Here is a 16167-nt window from a genome sequence, read left to right on the forward strand (position 1 = left end):
CAATCTCCTTACATAAAAAATAAAAATAATTAGTCAATAAAAAGTAATCAGAAGTTGGCATCAGCAGAGTCTTTGTTAGGAGGGCAGATCCCAAAGAGCTACTCTGGTTATATTACAGAACAGATATAAATTCGATATATTATGAAAGTATATAAATAAATAAATGACTCAAACAGGTCTTAAGAAATAAGATATATAAAAATGTTAGTTTTAGGATCAGATTTGTAATAAGCAGAAATAACAACACATGAACAATAAACACAACACTTTTACCCTGGAAAACCCCCCTACTCGAGGGAGAAAAACCCAGCAAAATATATATCTCATATATATAGATATCAGAAGAACAAGTGCAGAAATCTGCTTTACGAGTCTGGCCTTACTCAAGGCCGAATTATTACAAAGAATAATAGCATCACTCCTTGATGCTGAATATGATCATCCTTGATTAGTTCGATCTGCTGCTAAGGTGTGAACTTGAAGTTATTGAATTGATAATCTGAATGAATGAACACCACCTTGTATATATACCAAACTAGGCAACCTTTCATCTAGGTCGGCCTCTTTGATTTAAATAATTAATATAAAATATCCTCTTTGATTTAAATAATTAATATAAAATATCATTTGTTATCAAGGCCGTCCTGCCTTGATAATTATCTTAATTTTTTTTTTAACTTAGGAGAAAAATATCTCCCTAAGCTACACACTCTAACAAAAAATATATATTTTTTACGTTATATTAAATAAAAACATTACCATGTCAAAATTAAAATTTGTACAACGTAAAATTTTAAGAAAACCAAAAACAGCTATAAAATCATAAATATGCTAAAGCTAAAAGCCTCCTAATCCCTCCTTCAAATCCTTACAAATAGCAAAATGTTGTAGTTTCCTTGAAATACTCAAAGTTGGAGGACTCCAATTGACAAATGGATTTCTGAAAATGCAATGTCAAATTACTAATTGTGAAGTGGCCCTGCAAAATGGTACTGGATAACTGCATATTGATCAGTTATCGATGGCAAATCTTTCACTGATTAGCAGCAAATCAGTCAACTTTATTTTTACAAATTCATTACTTATTAAAGGTAAGTTGATTGATGATTGGTGACAAATCTGTCCTCAGTTCCTTCCTGCAATGTCATTCTTCTAAGAACAATGGACGAGGGAAAATAGAAAAATCTTAATGCATAAAAAAAGCAAAGTCCTAATGGATGCAACAATTTTTTGAATATTTTCTCTTTCAGAAAAAGCTAAAAACTGATTCCCACAAAAAAATACAATTTATATAGTTAGGTATAATTTTATTCAAATAGAACACAATAATTTTGGCTGCTTTTGAATTGTACAATATATTAAATGAATCTAAATAAAATTTTGGGGTTCTAATCAAATTCTCAGGATTTCAAAAACAAACCTTTGAAAATAGCAAACTTTGTAACTAAGATAAGGATTTTAAGCTTCTGTTATTTTTCTGTTCAGATCTTCAAAGTTGCATTACATTTGACAGTTAAACAAATATTGGTCTCTTTTAAAAGAAACATTCACTATCTATCTCATAATAAAAATGAATGATATTGTGCATGTGTGAGGAATCTCTTTGGTTATAATTGCAATTTTCATATGTGGTTGATCCTTTTTTGATTTGTCTCTATCGGATGTTCCAGGTGGATAGATGAGGATGCACTGCAACAAGAACTTAGTGCTGCTGTGACATGCACAATTCTCGCTGCTGCTGGTCCTCAACGTTCAAGGGTTCTGGCTACATTGTATAAGGTTGTAAAACTTGTTTTGTTAGTAATTCAATATGTTTATTATGTTACTAAGCTAAACTTAATGAAATCATTAGATCCTTAGCTTGCTGAAATAACATACATATTCAGACCACAACTTTATATAAACATTGTTCTATATATTTAGCAGCTTAGATGTAAAAAAGTATACTCTGCCTTGAATTTTACAGACGATTTGTGAGAACTTTTTATGCTGGTGCTAGCATCTTATATAGTATAACTCTGATTATTAGCTCTGCAGAACCTAATGTCATTGGTACTTGGTAAACAAAACTCTTATCAGTTTTGCAATGTTCATAGGTATTTGAAATTGATAAGCAAAAATATGTAAAACATACCTGATATTGCAACTGAATCAACTACTGAAAGTTGAGCAGCTCAAAAATATGTAGGTTGAATGGTACACTGTTATATTCAATGAAAGCCATATTCATTGGATGCAATTAATCCTATTTATCAGTTTTTTGGTTAGTAATTATTTTCATTAGAAATGTGTAACCTAATGAGTTTTGAAAAGGCTGTGTTAAGTGATTTGCTGGTTGCTGTTGTTAGGTCCCTAATATTTAATCTTTCTAAATATAATAATGTGAAGCACTTGTGGCATGTTTAACCTTAACATTAGTTTAGTTAATACTCTAAGCCCTCATCTTAATTGGGATGAGAAGGTGTGACCCTATATATTCCTGCTAATAAATAAGGAGGATAAGTCTCTCCCAAATCATCATAACTCAAAAGTGCCAAATTCATATATTATTTTCTGATTATTGGAAGTCACTCCCTTGAAGCGGTCTGCTACTTTTCTGATTTTTATATTTATTTCCAAGAAATATCATAACAGCTGTTGTCTCCAACAGCCTCTTATCTGTGGTGTTCCCATTACATGGAGAGTTTTTCCAAGGCTAAGGAGAGCAGGGAGGTACATCACAGTTTGCACCCCTGGTTTTTGAGGCCCCTAACTATTTTGGAGCTGACATCCAATCTGGTAGGGCTTTTACTGTGTATGGGACTGGGGTGAGTTAGGTATAATTGCCGGATCTCTAGGATTTCCTGGCCTCCAAGAAATGATTTGTATGCTAACAGATGAGGGTTAACATTTAAGCCTTGAGCCTTACAAGCTCCAATTCAAAGTCAAACATGATTCAAGGTGTAAATATGCAGAACAGATGATTTAAATGCAAAAATTTAGATTGTATCAGTAAAAAATGGTAGTAAGATTTAAATATACCACAGAACTCAACAGCATAGGACGGACCACAGATCTTCTTCTAACTTACATGCATTGTAAAACTATCATATTATGAAATATTTTTGAAACATGTTAGCAGAAAATTGTTGCTTGAATAAAAATTATAAAATGATCTCCTAACTAATGTGTGAATTGAAACATTTTTGAGCATTTGATTTTATGGTATACTAATTTGCATTGATTTCTTCTTTTTCAAGTTCATCTGGGTTTTTCAAAATTCTATATTGTTCCGTTTGAGTAAGATTAGCCCTAAATAATATATACTAACTGGTGCATAGTTTTTGCCAAGCATTTATATCACTTATAAAATGTCTGTGTGCTTGCATGAAACCTGATATTTAATGCATGTGCATCAGGATGAAAGATGTTCCAAATTGAAGATCTATCCAATTTTGCAGAAGGTATTTCCTTCATAAGAGTTTGATCTAACTTATCCATGAAATTAGTTTACTGGTTAGATGTTAGCAACATTTTTTTCATGTCATGTAATTTATACCTTTTATACGAGCTATATGGAAATGTGCTTTCAGGTTTATCTAGAAAGAATTCTTAGAAAGCCAGAAATTGATGCATTTGCTGAAGAACTCAAACCTCATCAGGTATGAGAAGTATACGTGTATCTGAGGATTTTCTACAGTTCATTTCAGCATGAATTCTGGAATGTGATGGTCTCTTCCTTTTCACTCACTAAGTTGATGATATTTATGTTAAAATTTTGATTGGAGACAATAAAATGTGTTTGATATTTTTTTATTTCACAGAAAGCACTCTTGCCTGACAATTCAACTGTCTTAGATCGTGCTATGATTGAGCACAATCTTCTGAGTGCAAGCAAACTTTACACAAATATAAGGTATATTTTTTCATCTATAAGGACCCGTATATGACTATATTTGGTATCTTTGGAGTTTTGTCTAGGTTGTCACATATATAGTTAATTATTGAGTGTCTTTATATGCAGCTTTGAAGAGTTGGGTACACTGCTTGGTATTGCTCCGCAAAAGGTAGATTGTTTTCTCACTGGAAAATTCTCTTGAAATTGTCACAAGACTTGGTTGTTTTCATTTTTGTTTAAGTCTGGATATGCCCGTTTAACATATCTATACCCATAAGAAAGTTATTATCCTCGTGAAAATTGACTCTCTAGTTAATGCTTTGGTCTTCTATCCGATTCTCAAACTTAAGATATTTTTGTGGTCATGTCTTACTAAAGGTACTTCTGCTGAAGAACTAACATTGTATGTGCAATCTTCTTATGCAACTTCTGAGCTAAAAGTTGCAGTTATCTTGAGTAAAACCACTTTTAACACATTTCTATATATTTGGTTTACAAAATGGCCATTGGGTGAGTATTGGACAGATTTCTTTTGGCGTGATTGTTTTAAAACATCCAGCCTTCCTATAATTTTATAAATTATTACATTTTACCACAACAGAGAAATGACAATCAGACAATGAAGTGAATTTACACACACACAAGGACATAATTCTGTTTGATGCTCTCTCTTGATTTTGAAACTCAAGTATTATTTTGCTTCATTTTTCTATGTTCATTGCCATATTCCTATACTTGCCGAGTCATAATCATTGTATGACATATGGCTGGCTTAGATCAATTTGTACTCATTGTTTGATGATTGCCTATTGGATCAAGATTGGTGTACATATGGTTTTTGAGGCCATACACATGAGAAAGTTATCATCCTTGTGGAAATTGCCTGTTTAGCAAATGCTTAGGTCTGCTATTCAATGGTCAGACTTAAGATATTTTCGTTGCCTTGCCTTGCTAAGGGTAATTCTGCTATAAATTTAGCTGAGATGGGATGACATATTCAGATTCAGCTATTAATTGAACATTGAATGTGTGATCTTTGTATGCAACTTGTGACATTTTTGATTGAATGTAGAAAACTACATTTCTATACATTCTGTTTTACAATCCTAAAGAGCCATTGGATGAATATTTTCACAGATTTCTTTTAAGGTGCTTGTTTTAAAGACAGTCAGTCTTCCTATAATTTGTCATATTTTACCTCAAAAGGCATATGAGAATCATTCAGCAATGTGAATTTATATATACAAAAGCACAGAAATGTATTTGACTTTCTCTCATGGTTTTAAAATACCTGTTTAGTTTTGCTTCCTTTTTGTCTTTCCATTGCCATATTCTTATACTTGCTGATTCTGCATGATCTTAGTGTGACAGATTGACTATTGGATCACGTTTGGTGTGCCTATGGTGTTTGGGACTTTGGCATTCTTATTTCTTTTTTGTATGCATCAATTATAGTTTTGATTCTTTCAAAGATGTTTGGTTCCATGAGCTATTACCTTTAGAAAGTTTTATTTTTATCAAAATTCCAATTCATTGGTGTCTTCTTTTTCTTCTTGCTGAAGCATGACTTCGTGGATTGTAAATTTAGTCTAAATTGTCACTTCGGTTGCTTTTGCAAGCAACATTCTTATTTTGTCTATACTTTTAGGTTGAAATTTTTAGAATCATGTAAAGCTTATTGAATAGAGCACATTATAAGTAAACATTCTATCAAGTAAGCTTCTGCTACAACTGTTGTTTCAACATTTAAGGTTCTAAGTGCTAATGCAACTTTTTTTGGATTATATTAGCCATGTTTTTTGAATTTGGAAAAATTAGTCAAAGCCTTTTAGATTATTTTAGTAAGATGTTTGGCTTTTAAGGCCATAATCTTGGATATGATTTTTCCAATGGTAATAGGCTTATATTTTTCTGGATTCAGAAATTTGGTTTGAACTCTGTCTCTGTTGACAATGGTAAATTTTGTCATTTCCTCCCAAGTTCACTAGATTTTAGTATTTTACATGTGTAGTTTGAATTGATTTTTTTTCTTCTTCTATAAATCACCAGATGTGGTCTTCATAGTAAGTAAAGATAATGCTGTGGCATTGCTACCGCCAATTACTGGGATAGGGAGATATCATTGATTTTGACTGTGTCTAAATATTTTTATTTCTACCTTATATCTATCAAATCTTATTAGTATTTATATCACAAAGTTCTAAGATCTTTATCAACTATAATCTTGGCAGGCTGAGAAAATAGCATCACGGATGATTTATGAGGACCGCATGAGGGGCTCTATTGATCAGGTATTTTTTTTATATCTTTTTTTGGGCTCCATAAAACGCAACAGAAGTTGCGAAGATTTGTATTGGTAAATCTTTTTTATGTTCATTAATAGTGTAAAGTTGGTCTACTTGTTTTTTCTTATCATTACAAGCAACCTCAGCAAGGTAAATCTGTAATTATTGGCTCGGACAATAGCAGCTTAGAAAACAAAATAGAAAATACAATCAAATAAGTAATAGAAAGTTCTACTCTTGCTGTTATGTATTTTGATAGAGAATTGTGTCTTCACAATAAAGATTCACAGTATAAGAATGAAACATGCTAAACTATTTTAACAAAATGTATACGTAGAACGTGCAACTCATGGAGTGCCATATCTGTTCTAGCCATTAGGTTCATTGGCTACTGATTTGAGCCAAGTGTGGTTCCACAAACAGTCATTGTATGTAGAGTTATTACTTCTATAAATTAGAGCTGGCATGAAAGCAGAACTTTGCTGCATTGTGTCTGCATTTTCCAGCCCTACCCTATCATTTATATCAACAACTAACTGTTTCAGTTTGGGATTATAATGCACTAAACTTGTATGTATTGTCTCCTTTCTATTTCCATTTTTCAAAGATTCGTGAATTCTATGTTCATAACTGAATTCAGTGAATGTGATGTTTATAAATATTTGTGTAATGTTTGTGTTTATGTGTATTATTCACTCCGACTTTTTGAGATTTTAAAATGGAAAAATGGCCATTTACTTTGAAAACCTCAGCTGAATACATATTTTTTTCCCAACTTCATTTAATTGCATCACATATTTTACCCATTCCTTACTAGATAGCCATTTAGATGTTTGTACTCTTATTTGCCTGGGCAGTGGAAGTATTTTTGTAGGCTTTTGTCATTGGATGGCATTTTGATTTAGCTAATAATTTTGTACAGATTTTTTTTTTGTAGGGTGTGTTGGTTCAGTGTATGTTTTTAATTGTTGAGCCTTTAATACTATTCCTTTCTGGTTTCTTGATGACAAATGTGCATCTTGTTCAAAATGTTAGGAATTAAGGTGTCTCAACCTTGTCAAATTCTTAGCATTTGTTTTAATCATTTATCATTTTCCCACATTTTAATATATTTTTTTATTACTTAATTTAGACTCACATGAAAATGGGAATTGGAATTTGAGGCAGCATATTTGCCAAGTGTTGGTGCTTTGTAAGGCGTGTTGTAAGTTGTCATTAAGGTGGTTTATACGTAGCAAAATTGGGGCACCCTACTTTGTTGGGATTCTATGACACATGCTTATGATGTGTAAGAGCATCTAAGAGGGTAGTGGCATTTGAATCTTGACCAACATTATGATGGATATTTACACTAGTCATGCAGCTTTATTTTGGGGTAGTGAAAGTTAAAACTAGGCACCCAAGTTGGGTGGAATATTGCTACAGAATATGACGTTTGTAAGAGAGAATCTATTTACTATTTGTAGCTTGTTTGTTGGAATTTTCATTTGTGGTTTTGGAAATTGAGTCAAACCAGGGTGCCATACCTCTAGTGGTTTCAGCACCTCAATTAGAAAACCATTTGTGTTTTCTAGTTTGCTCATTCTCTGTAAATTGGGAGTTGAAATTGTAGTATCTATTTTTAAATTTGTAGGTATTAGAATGCTGTTCAAATTGGTTCAAGATTGTATGTTGGTGATATTCTTGTGAAAGCTTTTCTTGCAAGTGTGTTGTAAACTCCTATTTGATTTTATAATACATTGAGCTAGTTCTCGAGTGTGAGGTTTTTCTATTGAAAGGGTTTTCCCCACGTAAAATTGATGTGTTCCGTTGATTGTGCTTTATGTGTGTTTTTCAATATTTTTTATGATTGTTTTAGATCAAATTTAAATTATTTTGTTCACTTCTCTCAAGAGTGATGTAAGAAGCTCACTCTACCACTCCTTGCTTCCTTACAAGTGGTATCAAAGGCTAATCAACAATCACCTTTGGTTTCACTTGTTGGGTTTTTTGAGTTAAGTTACTTACGAGTGGGAACTTGTGCAAAAGAGTACTTTGTGATCTTATTGCAACAAATATAGATGGAAAGCACATCAAAGAGGTTGGGGTTCAATTTTTTTTGGTACAAACTTCAAGATGTGAAAAATGAAAATAAAGAATGGTGGTTTATTATTACCATATAGAAAAGGTTGGTGTTGAGTAGAGCTCCTCCATGCGCATGGGTAGGCGAGCTTCTTCCCACTTGAGACGCATTCAACTCTCCAAACTAAGCCTTATGAGAATGGCAAAGGTTGTACCTTCAAATAAATCTTTACATTGTCTTCTCGAACATGTCTTGAGCTACGAGTTGTATATATATATATATATATATATATATATATATATATATATATATACATACATACATACATACATATACATATACATACATACATATATGTGTGTTTGCAGATATCCATCTGTATGCTTCGTGTTTTCAAGTGTATGCTCTTGGACTTGGAGGGGAAGGACATTCAAGACACCCTATTGCATCTTTCCGAACTCTTAACATAATTGATTAGTAACAAGGGGATAAGGATGGAAGTGATGAAGGGGAACGGTGATAGGATACCTCACTAGGTAGCCCACCTCAAGGTAGTTTGAACTTTGACCGATGGTCCCATGAGGCCAAGAGGGCTCTGGCTTTCACTCCGCTCTTGGGCCTAGGGTAGCGGGTCTCTTGGACACCTCGTCATTTCTCTTACTCCCATTTTTTTATGATTTTGAGCTCCTATAAGGAGTTGGACAAGACTTTGGTTAAGTTAATGTTCCTAACACTAAGTATAAAGAATCTATGCTCAATCATCTCTCTTAGAAGTTTTATATTATTTATAAATAACCTATTGCAAGATCTCAAATAGTACTTATCCTATTTTATTGTTTCAATGGTTTCCTAACCTATTGTAGTATCTCAACCAGGTACGCGTCTTGTTCCTTTTGTAGTTTTACATAAAATGGTGATTTAGGGCAAGAACTAGGGATTTTACAAAAAAAGTAGCAGCATGTTTATTCTATGAGTGTTTCCAAAGCCATTTCACATTGGGAATCATTTTTGAACATTCCATGATCATTGCTTGAGGACAAGCAATCTTGAGTGGGGCGGACTATAATGTCCCCACTTTGAAATATAATTTAATAATAAATAATAATAATAAAATTGAACTACAAAAGAATAAAAATTAAGATATAATTAAATAATTAATTCACTTATTTAATACTGATTAATCGTCCATTTATTTCTATCAGCAATGCAATATGAATTGAATTAATTAAACAATATAATATTAACTAAATTAATAATCAAACGATATAATATTAATTAATTGATTAAACAATAGAATATTCATTAATTAATTAAGCAATTAGAGAATTCCCTAATATATTTATCTCATATTAATTAGAGAATTCCGTTTAAGAGTAAGTCACGTCTCTCCCAATGGGCATGACTTTTCCTTCATAATAAAGTAAGCCTACGTGGAGTCAAAGATAGGAAAGTAAAAAAGGTAAGAAGGGAAAGCGATACTTCCAGAAAATTATCGGGGTCCACCACATCTGAAAAGACTTTTAATATTCCCCGAACAAGAAATTATTCCTCAGAACCAGCGATTACTCAATTTGATATGCTAATAATTATTATACGAACTGGATTGAAATATTAGAAAATAAGGTAGTGTTCATACTTATAATTATGAAGTATAACAGTCTGAAATATGTTAAATTGTATTACTGTATAAAATGTGGAATAATCTATACAGATTTACTGCAATCTGAAACATGTGAATTTGTATTACTGTTTAATGTAGGAATAACTTATATAGATCTATTGTCAGAATCACAATCGACTTACACCATAGATTCTTATATTCACTATAATATTGTTGTAGGTAGAAATCTGGCAAATAATGATGAGGATAAATCTAAATAGAATTGAAGATTTAAATAAATTGCTGTTAGCTTACAACTGTGGAATAAATAGATAATACACTAGATATATTTATCTGAGTACCATTAAGTAATTTTAGGATAATGTTTTTCAACTCTATCTTGGAGAGAGCACTGGAGATGGTAACCAGTGGCAACAAGGGGCTATCATGAGGTCAGAGACCCATGAAGTCAAGGAGCCAGTTACAATCTCCCTGCCAGTCTTTCCAAGACACAGAAGATAATTAATTGAGTGTCTGAAAGTATTAAGGTTTAGAGGGAAAGTATAGGGAGACTGCCCATCTAGCAAGGGGGTTAGAAGCAACTAGCCCTTGGATTTGGCAGATAAGCAGTCCCTTGCTCTCCTGCTTAGCCTATAATACTTTTTTCTCTGTCTGCATGTTTGAATGGGATACCTTGTGCTGATCTGTAATATATAGACTTAGGTTAATTCAGATAGAATTTTTTGAGATCTCCATTATGGAAGGTACTTTTGACATCCATTTGAAGACCCTAACAATCAAATTGCTTTGCCATTGCCAAAATCATCTTGGTAGTCTTTATCTTTGCAATGGGGGCAAATGTTTTTTCATGATCAGTTCTTGTTTCTATGGATGGCCCTAAGCCACAAGTCGAGACTTGTACTTGTCAATGGTACTATTTGCTTTGTATTTGATTTTGAAGATCCATTTGCATTCCATAGACATCTTTCTCAGGAGAAGATCAACAAGGTCCAAGTTTTGTATATTATCAATGTCTAATGTTTTGCATCCATGGCATCTTTCCAAGGTTGTGACCCAAGAGCCTATTTCATTGTTTTTTTAATCTTTATTAAGGAAATCCTCCCTTAATCTTTAAGTGGATGTCTTGAGGGAGTGACCATATTGCCTTTTTCCAAGGGCCCAAAATTCTTTGAATATTTCAAAAACTTGATCTTTGTTGGTCAAGCAATAGATCCACATTATTCTGGTATAATCTTCTACAAAAAGTTGAAAATAAAGTATGGCTATGACTAGATGCCATGGTTCTAAACAAATTAGTATGCACTGAATCTAGGGGATTAGAGGATCATGTTTCTACAACAGGAAAAGGAGTTCAATGTTATTTCTTGGCAAGATATTTGGAATAAAGAATTTCTATTTTCTTCATGTGAGGAAGTCTTTGTATCATGTCTTGTTTACTCTAGGCGAGAAGATAGCCCAAACTAAGCTGACAACCTTATGTGACAAAAGTGGTGGATGAATGTGTCTTAATTGCAAGGGCCTTGTCTTTATGGGTTATACCAACCAAATGAATTATTATACCCTAGGCGCAAGATCAACATCACTATTGCAAGTCTTGTCCCAAAATTATATCTATCAAATTCAACCTTCAAGTTGTGCTCTAGCAACTTACTGATAAGAGCTGCTTTGTTAGGCCCGGAATGGAAGAATCTTTGTAAGAACTGCTCCAGAAATTGGATCTATACTCTTAATATTTGGTTGGGCTGAAAGTGATTTCATGTCCAACTTACTTATAACATTCAAAAACGTACTTTATGCAGAAATTTGATGCTATTTTGCCTATTTCTGATTCTCATTGCCATTCTCTGACTTTGATTCCATTTCTCTGTTTTCTTCTTGAAGAAAAACAACTTAATTGCGATTATTTTACATGATGATCTAGTTTACAGTAGTTGAGCAGTCAGATCTAGTGGGCAATATTTGTCAACTAATAGGCAAACTAAAGATTTCTTAGTCTATAAATTTTTGGAAGGATATATAAAGGTTGTTCTATTTGTTTATCTTCTTGAATGTTAGTTAATGCAGTATTTGTGTGCATGTGCTTTGCTGGTAAGATAGATGTGATAGATGATTTAATTTTGTAAGTCTTTTTTCATCTTATACACTTTGTTCCAAAGAATTTCTTGTTTAGATCGATAATCAGCAATTTTCAATGCAAAAGTTCTGTTTGACTAGTCAATTCTTGCATTAGCGAAGTAGCAGCAAGGTTCAATTTTCTGAGTCATTTTTCTCATTGCAGGTTGAAGCAGTTATACATTTTGAGGATGATATAGAAGAGCTTCAGCAGTGGGACCAACAGGTAAGAAAGTTTTAGCTGTTACTTGTTAAGGTCATGCTTCCTGATGGCTTCTTTGCTTCTACTAATTTACCTTGCATGAACTTGACAGATTGTTGGTTTGTGTCAAGCACTGAATGATGTCTTAGATAGCATGGCTAAGAAAGGGCTGACCATAGCAGTGTAAGAGGCTACTGCAAGGAGATGATATGAAGATCAAACCAGAAGCTTTAACTTTTTTCATTTGCTTGTATCGCATCATTAAAAATTGGGCAAGTTTAGTATGAGCGCTTATGAATTCTAAAATATCGGTTCCATTTTTGGCTGGATTTTTGTTTTTTACGGATGAACTAAATTCAGGTGGTTTTTATGTCTATGCATCTAACATGCTTCCTACCTGGTTTAGTACGCAACCAAGCAAAACACTTCTTTGCACTTTTAGTTAATCTGTATGACATAATTTGATTACCTTGACATAAATTCAGTTCCATAACTTATAATGAGTGAAGGATGGTTGTAATCGTTCCTTATATTTGTAAATGGTTGTAACCGTTTCTTGTATCTATAAATGTGTTGATTGTCAAATAGCTTAAGGAATGTTACACATTTATTTTTGAATTGGACGCTCCTAATTATAGTATTGATTTGCACCTGAAGCTTATTATAGTCAAATACAAGTTCGTGTCTTTTTAATATATGTCAATTAAGAGATCCTTTCCCTCCCACTACTCTACTCTACTTGAGGATGATGTTTTCAGGCAAACAAGACTCAGGTAGAGACAGCCTTGAGTATCAAATAATATGTGCTGCACATCACAGGTTGCTTGTATTAATGTTGATTGAGAGATTAACACAAAAGCAACTATACTTTTGAGAATTAAATGATGTCAAACTCGAGAAAGGATGAAGTGCAACTTCTTGAATTTGACCTTTCATGCTAAAACAAAATAGATGGGGGGAATCACCATATAACACAAAAGCAACTATACTTTTGAGAATTAAATGATGTCAAAACTTGAAAAAGGATGAAGTGCAACTTCTTGAATTTGACCTTTCATGCTAAAACAAAATAGATGGGGGGAATCACTATATAAAAAAATTATATTCATTAGACTGAGATTTCATCTCTTTCCAACTGGTCATACCATTTGTTTGTTTCTATCGTCTTATCATACCTTTGTTTCAAGGGTCTGATGGTAACAATTAAAATCATTTCAAGAGAGGAATCAGGTTCTTTGTCCATTTCTATTGTTGGTTATATGTTTTAATCTTTCAATTTTCTCTGTTTTCGTCATCTCTACTGACAACACAGCCCTCGTACAGCCCACATAATTCATGTGGCTTGTTTGTGTCCTTTCCTAGGGAAAATTTTCAAACTGGATTATTTGCCACTGTACGGTGAACAATTAGCTTGGCAATGAAGAGGGATTTTGCACTCTTTACAAAAAAATTGAACATTTGCTGATAAGGCGTATATTTATAGGACATTTATTCTATAAGGACTGATTCGATTCTTGACAAAATGAATATCATTTGTATCTGTTCTTAGGCATATATCATGCCCTTTTTAAATTTCTTAAGGATGTTTGGTTGAAATTGTTCAAGTCCGGACCAATTTCTTGAGATCATGTGTTCAATTACCTAAATTACAGAGTTCACTCATTTTATTTGGGAGCTTTTTACACTCTTTTGTAATTTAATCGATACGGCGATTTTCATGGATGAGGTTCTAATTTAATCAAATTTCAAACTTCTATAAAAAAAATCGAATTTAATTGAATTTCCTCTATAAAGCACTGCTATCCGCCTCTAAACACAACTCAGCTGGTCGTGGGTATTCTTTGTATATGCTTTGTATCTATTGGGTCATGGGTGTCTGCAACTGCTGGGTCGCCCTCGGATTTTCTCCAACAAGGGTTGCTATTCTGATAATTTATTAGAAGTGTACATATATTTAAAAATAAAAAAAAATTATAGTAGGCGAATTTTATCCGAATTTTTTTTCAAATTTTTCCCTTGTCGAATTTCATCCGAATTTCATGGCTGTCGAATTCGAATTCGAATTCGAACCTTGTGACTTAGATTGGAGTAATGATATTAGCTTCAATTCATCATAATTAAGTACATGATTTTGGGTTCAAAGCATGTAGACAAACAAGTTTTATTAGTAGAGTCTTGCTGACAGTGATTTTTATGGGGTACTAGATGCCTGTATTAAACTCGCAAAGTTGCTATTTGGCTTTTTGGATGGTAAAAGCTCTCAAACAATCTAACGTTTCTTGGGAAACTGTGTTTATATTTGCTTTTACTGTAATTATTGTGGGCCCTAGAATTAAGTACTATGTCCCAACTTGTCCTCTGCCTGCTTTGAGTGTAGATGTATTAAAGAAATTGAAAAGTCCATGGAAAATATTTTTACGAATAGAAGGATTTCGCAGATACAAATAGAAGACATCATCAAAGACATTTTAAGAATGCAAAAAATATAAACATGTACAAGGAATCAGATGTAATAATACGAGGGTATTTTTATAATATCTTTTCAAAAAATATCTTTGGCTCCCATAGGTTAACAACCAGAGGGACTTGAGCCCATAACGCTTGTTAGTAAATGGGGCAGGTGACATTATTGTTCTTAATGCAGGTCACCACATAAATGTGGACGGTTCGTATAACAAGTATTCACCAAATGAAGTCCTTGAGAAATATACTTATCGACCAACTGGTTATAGTGACATTACAAGCTTGTTTGCCAAGATGACAGTCCATGGTTTCATTTCAAGTAGTTTTCTGGTTCATTCCAACAGATCCACTTGCCATAACATCAGCTTGGTTGGTTACAGCATAGATTCTGCCTTGTAAATTTTACTCTTACGGAATGGAAGTCTTAAGCTTAAAAAATTGAAGCAACTTGTCCAATGACAGACTTGAAATACAAGTGAAGGTTGTAATTCATCAAAGATGTGAGCCTTCACGTCAGTTGAAATTCTGCAAAGCCAGACAGTTTCAACTAAAAAGTGATCATCGAGCCAACTGAGCAGTATTGAAAAATCTCTGTAAGAATCCAACACCAGCGTTTCCTCGCCTCTTCTGGGAGGTCCATCTCTTGATACAGCTTTTGCAGCCTTCTCTACTTTAACGTCAGCTGGTAGTGTCAGAACATAAAATTATATGGCATGTGTTTCTAAAACTATGATGAGAAAAATGACTTTTGTTGTTCTCAGTTGAATCTTTGTTACATTAATAACTTAAAAAATGTGATTTTTGTAGTTAACAGTCAAGTTCTTGTTACATGGAGAACTCTAGAACCTATTTTGATTTAAAAACTGACTTTTGTAGCTCTCATTTAAAATTCGTCTACATAAAAAGAATTAACAATAATGGAAAAGCATGAGCTCGTACTTCTCATAACTTTTGCGTTGCATCAAAACTTTTAGTGATTGAATTCATCTGGCATTACAGTTCAGGCCTGTCTACGGAAGTTATAACATTAACGTGGAGATTTGTCCTGCTCATTCCATTTTCATGATGATCACTCATTGCAAAATTAGCTTGTAGTGCATGGCAGGACAGATTTCAGGTAACATCCTTCAGGGATGCCAATTCATTCCAAGTAATCTGTCATAGCAAAAGTTACACTTTGTAAAATATGACCCAGTCTGCGTGAATGTTAAAATCTTTTGGGTTGTGGCCATGAATTGGTCCATTGAATCATCTAAGACTTTCATATTTACATAGATTTGGATTTGAACTTGTTTGGATTCTATGTCCAACTGATTCTATGGCTCTCCCGCCTCCCTCTTTTTGAACGCCCTTGGTTCTGCTGCGGATGTTTGGGGCTTTGCTTTCCCCCCCTTACTTGTGTGGGTCCTTGGCTCCTTCGATCCATGCTACTGCTGTTTGGCCGGCGAACCCTTTGGCGGTTGTTGATGTGCCTAGTGTTGCATCCACCCCCCGGTTCCCCAGTTGTGGATCCTGTTGTTGTCGGCTCTCTGGCTTCTGGGGAAA

At 33.5% G+C, this 16167-nt stretch overlaps 1 protein-coding gene across 1 annotated transcript in view; it reads left to right on the top strand.

Moving 5' to 3' along the window:
• Positions 1–12752, top strand: part of LOC131049389 (COP9 signalosome complex subunit 4) — a 59912-nt gene extending 47160 nt beyond the window's left edge. Inside the window, exons 7-14 of the mRNA XM_057983434.2 lie at positions 1671–1779; positions 3399–3443; positions 3573–3641; positions 3804–3895; positions 4004–4046; positions 6109–6168; positions 12124–12183; positions 12272–12752. Of these exons, the coding sequence (XP_057839417.1) occupies positions 1671–1779; positions 3399–3443; positions 3573–3641; positions 3804–3895; positions 4004–4046; positions 6109–6168; positions 12124–12183; positions 12272–12346 (553 nt within the window). The 3' untranslated portion in view covers positions 12347–12752. The remainder of the gene's footprint in view (positions 1–1670; positions 1780–3398; positions 3444–3572; positions 3642–3803; positions 3896–4003; positions 4047–6108; positions 6169–12123; positions 12184–12271) is intronic.
• Positions 12753–16167: the final 3415 nt, after the last annotated feature.

This window comes from Cryptomeria japonica, chromosome 3 (genome assembly GCF_030272615.1).
Source record: "Cryptomeria japonica chromosome 3, Sugi_1.0, whole genome shotgun sequence".
Taxonomy (NCBI): Eukaryota; Viridiplantae; Streptophyta; class Pinopsida; order Cupressales; family Cupressaceae; genus Cryptomeria; species Cryptomeria japonica.